General features: G+C 33.6%; 2 protein-coding genes across 5 annotated transcripts; both read left to right on the top strand.

Annotated features, from left to right (window-relative positions):
- The first annotated feature begins 461 nt into the window (after positions 1–461).
- Positions 462–2,631, top strand: LOC116347590 (sentrin-specific protease 7-like). Of its 2 annotated transcripts, none has more exons than XM_031778250.1 (5): positions 462–579; positions 693–944; positions 1,003–1,774; positions 1,880–2,096; positions 2,286–2,631. In XM_031778250.1, exons 1-5 carry the CDS (start codon positions 573–575, stop codon positions 2,460–2,462), a joined length of 1,425 nt encoding a protein of 474 aa, XP_031634110.1. In that variant the 5' UTR covers positions 462–572; the 3' UTR covers positions 2,463–2,631. The 2 variants fall into 2 exon arrangements, with proteins under 2 accessions (XP_031634110.1, XP_031634109.1); XM_031778249.1 differs by having other exon boundaries at positions 693–947; positions 2,286–2,630.
- Positions 2,632–5,290: 2,659 nt separating this feature from the next.
- LOC116347589 lies at positions 5,291–8,228 on the top strand. 3 transcript variants are annotated; one of them, XM_031778245.1, is made up of 5 exons: positions 5,291–5,558; positions 6,630–6,890; positions 6,966–7,058; positions 7,640–7,786; positions 7,883–8,228. In XM_031778245.1, the coding sequence occupies exons 2-5, from the start codon at positions 6,675–6,677 to the stop codon at positions 7,994–7,996; spliced, it is 570 nt and encodes a 189-aa protein (XP_031634105.1). In that variant the 5' UTR covers positions 5,291–5,558; positions 6,630–6,674; the 3' UTR covers positions 7,997–8,228. The 3 variants fall into 3 exon arrangements, with proteins under 3 accessions (XP_031634105.1, XP_031634108.1, XP_031634107.1); XM_031778248.1 differs by lacking the exon at positions 5,291–5,558 and adding an exon at positions 5,665–5,815; XM_031778247.1 differs by lacking the exon at positions 5,291–5,558 and having other exon boundaries at positions 6,392–6,890.
- The last annotated feature ends 245 nt before the right edge of the window (positions 8,229–8,473 follow it).

Below are 8,473 nucleotides of genomic sequence, written 5' to 3'. Positions count from 1 at the left end.
GTTAATATAATAATGAGTTCAATTAATATATTCATGCGAATACAATTAGAGAGTCAATTTTAATGTCACAATCAATTTTGTGATGATAAATTATGGTTTGATGATTGGATGATAATGAACTCAAGGTTGAAATCTGCTTTGTTTATATGTTGAATAGGTTGTTGATTGTCACGATATTCCTTTAAGCACCAAAAATTAGAATGGAGATAGGAACTTGAACCGCTTGGTTGAGGTCATTCAAATTAAGAACTGTGTATACCACCTCGAATTTTATTTGTTGAAAAAAATTATCCACAGTTATTTAGTGACGCGCACCCTTTGTCATAGTGTTGGTTTTGAGCAGCAGCTACCGCCAAATTCTTCACTTGCTGCGTAATATGCAGCGCTTATACTATTGCAAGAAAGTGATCCGTGCGAATATCACATTGACATTGTCAAATTTGTAACATGCACTTAACCTAATAAATCAATCAAATGGCACGCAATATTTACCATTTTTTGACATAACATTAAGGCGTATTTTATAATTGTAGTTTGTTATTTTCATTCAAATTTCAAAAGAGCTCACAAAAATGGATGGTAAGATTAGAATGATTCATTGCACCGGCCATTATTTAAAACTCTACAAAATGTCGGCCAAACATACTCTGCAATTATCAATGTTAATGTATTATAAAAATCTTTATCTTCAGTTGATTTGGGTGCATTTGAAACGACTCGTATATTTATTGGCTGCTATGAAGTGAAACTAAAGGAGAATGTTCGAGTTACTGCCAATACCATTAAAATGGTGTTACAGAATCCAAACAAATCGACCGAAAGCATTGAAAAGACTATTGAAATAGTGCAAATCTACAAGTGTGTTTGTCACCTAGGAGCTAAGTTAACATTAATGTTTTTTCTACGTCCATCGTATCGTTTGTACGAAGAAATCGCATCAGAAAGTGGTAAGGGTCAAAAGCATTTAATAAATGTAAAAAATAATCAAAATTGTTTGTATAGCTTCCAAATCAACTCGCAATGTGATTATTATCGAAACGCAATCACTGGATGATACCATTAGCAATGCCATCAAACAATTATGCCCGATGTGTGACGAAATTTCGCAAGATGACATTGAAAAGATGATGAAGAAATATACACACGTCAAAAACAATCAAAAACTACCATTGGCAAAGAAATCGAGCATTGACGGCGCCGATATTCGTCGCATTTTGACGTATCCACCAACTGGTGTCGGTGCTATTGCAATCACTGTCACAGACTATGAATTTTTGGCTTGCGGAGAATTCTTGAACGATGTCATTATAAATTATTACATTCAGTACTTATATCGCGAAGTGTTGACCGCAGAACAAAGACAAGTCACGCATATGTTCAACACGTTTTTCTATGAAAAGCTAACAGAAACACCGGCGGAATTTAGTCTTGAAGTGGACGAGGCACGTCAGCGGTATATTCGCGTCGAAAGATGGACCAAAAATGTAAATATATTCGAGAAGGATTTTCTTATTGTTCCAATAAATCAATATGCTCATTGGTACCTAGCAATCATATGTTTTCCTGGATTGACAAACATTCACGCTGTTGAAAAACCAGGATTACATATGACTGCGAAGAAATCAACAAACAATGCTGATGAATCGATAAAAGATGTCAAAACCGCACAAACCAAATCCAAATCAATCAATCGTGAAAATGATGACGATGATGAAAACGATGATGATGATGATGATGATGATGATGATGATAAACCACAGCATGTGGTCAAGAAGTATGTTTTGCCAGCAATATTGAACAAAAGTCCTTCGTTTTATTTTGATCGTTTAAAATATATTTTTTTTTTAAACATCATTAATCGTGATTGAAATCTTTTCAGGCCGTGCATTTTGATATTTGACTCACTGTTCACTGAACACCGTCGAACGTTTGCAACGCTTCGCGAATATTTAAACTTTGAATATGAATGCAAAGTAAATAACGATTTTAAATTTGATCCCAAAAATATTCCTGGAGTCAGTGTGAAAGTGCCACACCAAACAAACGCATACGATTGTGGATTATTCTTATTGCAATACATCGAGCAGTTTTTTAAGGTTAGTATAGACTGATTGATTCCCCAAGAAGTCACGTCGTTGTCTGATTTATTCAGTATTGATAAGCTGCCATTGATTTGTGTTCATACGCATTGAGCTGCTGTGATTTCTAATTAGTATCGACACATCATTTTTGTTTTACAATAGTACCAGAAAATGTTCTTTTTTTCACTTATACTTTCTTTACAGACGCCGATCACGAAATTCGAATTTCCAATAAAAAGTTTGCAGAATTGGTTTCACAAATCGGAGGCAAAAGGAAAACGTCGTGTTATTGCCGAACTAATTAAAAAGCAAATGGCCCAAAATAAAGAAAAGGACGTTATTTCGGTCGATGATTTGCCATACATTGAATTGCCTGCATGAATTGATTCATTATTTATGCAGGCAATTTACATTGCTCATTGCCTTCGTCATGAAAAGTGTAAATCAGCGAAATCTCAACATAGAAAAAACCCCGCATAAAATGATGATTGATGTATTGTAATTGATTCTTAAAAGGGCTGAAACGTAAATAGAAAGTAAAACTGAATAAAGAATTCAATGATTCAGTCTCAAAATATGTTGACTTTCATTCGTCACAGTGTCTGATCGCATATTTTCATTCTATCTCATTTTATTTTTTTATTCAAAATTGTCGTGATTGCGGCCAAGGCAATCTGATTCTAATTGATTGCGAGAACAATCAACCAGAAAAATCGACTACAATGCAGTCGAGTGTGAATGCAAAAAAGGCGGCAAATTAAACGTGTACTCATTTGGTCTCCATTCATATTTTTATTTTATTATTGCATAACGCAGCTCGTTAGTATGTTTAAACAAATAATTATGGGCATCAGATACGGGGTTCACAGATAGAAAGAATATCGTGTATGATGCATGATTGTGGTTTTCTCATGAATGATGAAAAAAAAAATGTTACTCGAGTGGAAAGGTGACAACTAATAAGTAAGTAGTCTTAAAAGCGAGCGAATGAGGTGCAAAGACCAAGGCGACGGCACAGCCGGTGTATATTTGTATGAGATTGGAGACTTTTTTTTGCGAATCTCGCTAATGAGCGCCATCTGATTTTAGTGTGAATTAGATGCAAAAACTGAATTTAATTCTGTAGCATTGAAATGAAAAAGTGAAAAAACAACAACAATAGCACGGCCACACAGAGCTGTACATCTATGCGTGCTGATGCATACATACACATATACGCTTTCTTCATTCTTTCATTCCATTGCTATACGTATCTCACTGGTCAACAGATCTATGTAGCCATGTTACTGTTGTTGTTTTTTTCTCTTTTTCGATTCAATTCATTGTAACTAAATTGAGTTCAACTATGGAATACAAGATGGCACAGATGAGGGGAATTCGCATTTTGTCTCTTCATAGGCTTAGCCGGTTGCGACGGCATATAGAAAAAAACACTCTAATGAATCTTTTGAAATCGACAAATGAAAAAAATAAATAAAAGACGGAAAAATGCAATTTATTAGAACCTGCTTACGATGAGTATGTAAATATGAATGTTTTTTTCGGTTTTGTTCCGCATATACTATATAGTTATTTTGAACACGCAATTCAATTGATGTTTTAACACCTTTGGCGTAATTTTTCTATCGTTGTTTCATAAAAAGCAATTGGCGTTGCCGAACAATCATTTACATATCTTGAATTCATAATTCATATTGATTGTCGCTTTATTAAAAAGAAATAATAAACCATAGTCATAATAAATTTTTATTACAGCGTGTGTACTCTGGCGTTAGTGATCGTCAAATGAGTATTGGTATTACGTATTGCAATTCATGTTTTAGTTGCGGTTATGTGTCTATGTAATTCCCAGATATCTTATGTTCGTTTTTTTTTTGTTGTAAACAAAGGTGCAGCAGCTTTGGCATTGAACCATGAAAATATTCAATCCGATCGATAAATGATTTTTATGAGCATTCAAAAGTCACTGTATGATTAATTTGATTTTCCATACAGAAAAGTTTATTGACTCATCTCGTTGTTGATGAGTTTCCGCAATGACTTCAAGTGAAAGAGGTCTTATTCATTAGATATACAATCTTTTACACCATCATCACATTTACAACGACATTATTATCACATCTTAATGGGACACGTGTATTTTTTCAAATAAAAAATATGCAAAGATTAACGAGTTGCCTTGATGGTCTAATTTAATTAGCCATAAATTTATCAAATGTATGGCAATGAACTCATATACAGGACACATTTGAAATCGGAACATCGGTGAGCACAGGGGGATGTAAGCCCGAAATACTCTCCTCGATATCATCCGAAACAGATCTCCCTCCCACTCGTCGATGGAGAAAGATGGGAAAATTGTTGAAGATTTTTGAAAGCAAAGACCTTTTTTGCTCTAAAAAGCATTTGGAGATGAAAATACATTCAAACGATGACGTGGAAACTCGATTCTACAACCGTGCCCATGTATGAATCGGTGCATACAACAGAGTGTACGCTCAGATAAATCTTGTTTTAAATTGACTTAAACTGTAAATTCTGCATTTTTGGTTACGATCGTGTTCTGTCCCTGAAACAATTGACATTAAAAACAAAATTCGCATATCATATGGTTGCGGCAGATAAGATCTGGTAGTATTGCACAAGAATGGTCTGAACGAAAAAAAAAATGTGTTGAATAAAATATTATTCAAATCGTCGGTGCGTGTGAATCGCAGTTGAGAATACCGCTGAATACCAAATAAGTGCAAGTCTTCGACTTATAATGTGTGGTGGGGTACATATAGCGGCACGATAATCATATGTGTCAGATATAGTTGCGTCTTTTACTGGTTTACTATCGTTTTCATTGCAAAGAAAACAACGGCGATCGGTGTAGCAAGCATAAATCGGTTCGATTTGTACTGTATAAAAAGCGCGCCACCGCTGTATGTGTGTTGTTATGTTGAATTATTGCCAACAATACATTTGCGCATCAACTAAATGTATGTGTGTGTATGTGCTTGATTGAGATCCATTCACTTGTGTCGTATAACGAAACATTTAACAAATCGTTTTGCTCGCATATGAATATGCATACACGATGTGGATTGCAAAAGAAACCAATGTCCAAGACCATTCAATCGACGGAATCGCAACTACTAATACTTTTTTTTTTTGTTTTCTGTTGTTTTATTTTCTCAAATCGCAATTCAGTTGGAATCGCGTGCTCAGCGAGCAAAGTTGTACAAAATGCATAAACCAATTTCGATATTTTTCAAACATTTTTTGGACAGTTATTTGATTTAAAACAGACAAACACTGTTTTGTATCTCAAATGATATTGTGTCATTCTTGTGTTGACTTTTAGAAGTTTTCTATACTTTGGTTTCTTTTTTTTTTGATGTGAAATACAATAGAATTACATAATATTGTGCAAATCGACAAATATATTTACATTTTTTCCGTCTTCGTCTTCTTCTATTTTCGATTTTCGTGGTATGTGAATTATTTCAAATTCTCCTTCGCAATCGTTTTACATGTTTATTCAACAACATTAATGCATTTTCCATTTGATTTTTATGCATTTGATGTAACTGCAGAAATAAGAGTATTACGTGATTGGTGTGTGTGTTGATTATTTATAACATTTTAATTTGAATGAGTTTAATCACTCTATTAATGAATCGAATGGCTGAAATGATGAATCAAAAGTTAGCGGTTTAACGTACTCTTCATTTAATTAAATACAAAAGGTGTGTGTTAATGGTGATTTTACTATTCGGCCGACGAATTAAAATTCCAAATGTAAAAATCAACTTTAATAATTGCGCGAAAAAAAAAACTGTTGGCCATAAAACGGATTATCTCGGTCAATTGTAACCCGCGTGTGTTCAGTTAAGAGTGAGCAAGAAATAATTCAATAAAGTATAAAAAAAATGCAGACACGCGATATTTGACACGGATATTAATGATATGTATTGAGATTTTAAACAAAATATATGTGCCAAATAATAGCTACTATTTACGAAGACTGTCACTGAATCTCATGCATATTATCTAATTTTAATGATTTTTTTTCACACACGAATTCTTTGACGGTGATTTTTTCTTCTTCTTCTTTGTTGGTCTTTTTCCTTTACTTAATCACTCGACATAAAAATACATGATAAATATGATAAAATAAATATGTTGGCCATTTAATTGTGTGTGTGTATGTGTGTAAGACTTTACATTCATTTTCAAGTCAAGGTAGTTGCTGCTCATTATGATTATGTTATTGGATTCTGCGCGGCTGACCGATGCTTTCAAGTGTTTTATTCATTGAGTTTTCGTAGTTCCGTTACAAAAAAAAAAACCCGAAGAATATTGTTTACATTTTGTGGCTTTATGCTTACAGTGTGCGCGGTGCGATGGTTGTAAAGCCTATGCATAAAAACAGCCTATGAATTTAATTACCATCATTGGGAATAATATCATATAATTGCTATATATGTTGTAACCGATCTTTTGAATATTCATGTGATAATCTGAAATTATGTCATTATTACAACAACAACAAAATTCCAGAATTCATTGCTTCCAAACTAACGGTGCCATAGTGTTGAAGACAGAATGTTGAGGCAAGCATTAATAGCGATTGTTTTGATGTCGCTGCTAATTGGCAATTCATGGGATGCTGAAGCACACGATCGAACATTACGACAAGAGAAAATTGTCGATTTTCGTCACAGCGAGACAAAAGTTCGCGAAAAACGATTCATCAATCCATTTACCAGTTTATTTAGCGTATGGAATGCTCTTACACACATTTATCAACTTTATACAGAGGTAAGTTGATCACCTCAACCGCCACTGTACGCTGCACGAGACTAATTAATCTCAATTAATTGATCTTGTTTTCAGCAAAAAAATGAAACACAAAGTGCACTGCAACAAACATATGATATCATTGCCGATGGTTTCAACGATACGTATCAAGCAACTAAACGGCCAACCGTAAGTTTACTCAAATCATTTATGGGGTTTGGACCATTGAAAATATGATAAATAGAGTATATAAACCTTCTATGTTAAATCGGTGTTAAATTAATAATCATTCAAGTCCTCCACCAAAACCGGATCAATCGGTTGTTTTGCCGATGTGTATAATTTTTTATGGCATAAAATTCAATCGAATAGTTATAATAAGAAGAAAGACTTATAAAGAGAATCAAAATATGGCCTACATCAGCATTTTAAGTTACAATGTCATCGCGGTAATAGAAACATTCCAAAGATATGCGAATATTAAGTCATTATTTGCATATAGATTGTTGTTGACGTTTTTCTTTCGCTTGTGCGTTTAAATATCAAGGTTGATTTTTTGAAGTCCAGTCACCGAGAGTAATTTTTGGTGAACTTAAGACTTTTTTTGTCTTGAATCCTACACGTTTTCAAGTGACCAAAGCAGAAAAAGCGAATCGGTGACCTTTTATCACTATCACATTTTTGCCTTTTATCAAACCGAATAGTGACCATGTACCATTTTATTGATGTACTTTCTAAAAATTCTCTACATTATACTTTTTTTTATACAGACGACATCAACGTCATCTCCAGATTCAGAACCGACAACATCCACACAACGGTACCGTATTTCACGAAAGGAGTTCGGTTACATTTTGGGACGAAATTATCGTGGACTTAAAAAACTCTACAACATTGAAATTAACGATGCACTAAATGTGAGTAGTTTCTGATACCATTTGGGTGTGAACTTTCGAATCGACATTTTCAACATACGCAATTCTTTTTACTTTTTTTGATTCGTTTGATTGCAGCAATCGAAATACAATATCCAAGAGTACAAAAGTGAAAAGGCATGGGCGCTTGCACCGTATACGATTAAGAAATTTCCACCGTCAAAAGGGAGCAATAAAACATCAAACAATTAAAAACGTTATTCTATCGAATGAAATACATTCGTTAACACATTCCGCATTGTTGCCTGATTATTATTAGTTTTTTTTTTGTTAATTTTAATTTGGATACATGTAATTTTATACCACCTTACTTATTGAAAAGAATGTTTTTACTGTGATATAGTTTGTAGCATTTTTGAAGAGTCGCAAAAATTGCTATTTTTAATATGATAATAATTCAAATAAAAAATTAAATTGTAACATATTACTTTCAAGTTTGTTTTGTGGACCCGACGCAGTATTTTTACTGCTAAGTGATATGATTGTTCCCACTTTCTTCACCAAAAAGTCTATTGTTTTTCCCAGCCACTAGATGAAACCACAAAAAAATAATGAAATGACAATTACAAAAAAGCGGTTTATAAATTATAATCAATACCCTCCGCTATCTATTTAAATCTATTTAAATTATCTGTAATGGATACGCATTTTTTTAAACTTTCCGTATCA

Source organism: Contarinia nasturtii, unplaced genomic scaffold (assembly GCF_009176525.2).
Source record: "Contarinia nasturtii isolate CC-2019 unplaced genomic scaffold, AAFC_CNas_1.1 Cnas_scaffold_1964, whole genome shotgun sequence".
NCBI lineage: Eukaryota > Metazoa > Arthropoda > Insecta > Diptera > Cecidomyiidae > Contarinia > Contarinia nasturtii.
Note: the sequence above shows the minus strand (reverse complement) of the source record. Positions and strands in the feature narration are given on the sequence as shown.

Bases quoted from the DNA above. Each gene is read 5' to 3' on its own strand.
- LOC116347590 (XM_031778249.1), top strand. The intron at 948-1,002 runs GTAAGGGTCAAA...TTGTTTGTATAG, and splicing joins AGAAATCGCATCAGAAAGTG to CTTCCAAATCAACTCGCAAT. The intron at 2,097-2,285 runs GTTAGTATAGAC...CTTTCTTTACAG, and splicing joins ACATCGAGCAGTTTTTTAAG to ACGCCGATCACGAAATTCGA.
- LOC116347589 (XM_031778245.1), top strand. From the start codon at position 6,675: ATGTTGAGGCAAGCATTAATAGCGATTGTTTTGATGTCGCTGCTAATT. The intron at 6,891-6,965 runs GTAAGTTGATCA...TCTTGTTTTCAG, and splicing joins TTTATCAACTTTATACAGAG to CAAAAAAATGAAACACAAAG. The intron at 7,059-7,639 runs GTAAGTTTACTC...TTTTTTATACAG, and splicing joins AAGCAACTAAACGGCCAACC to ACGACATCAACGTCATCTCC.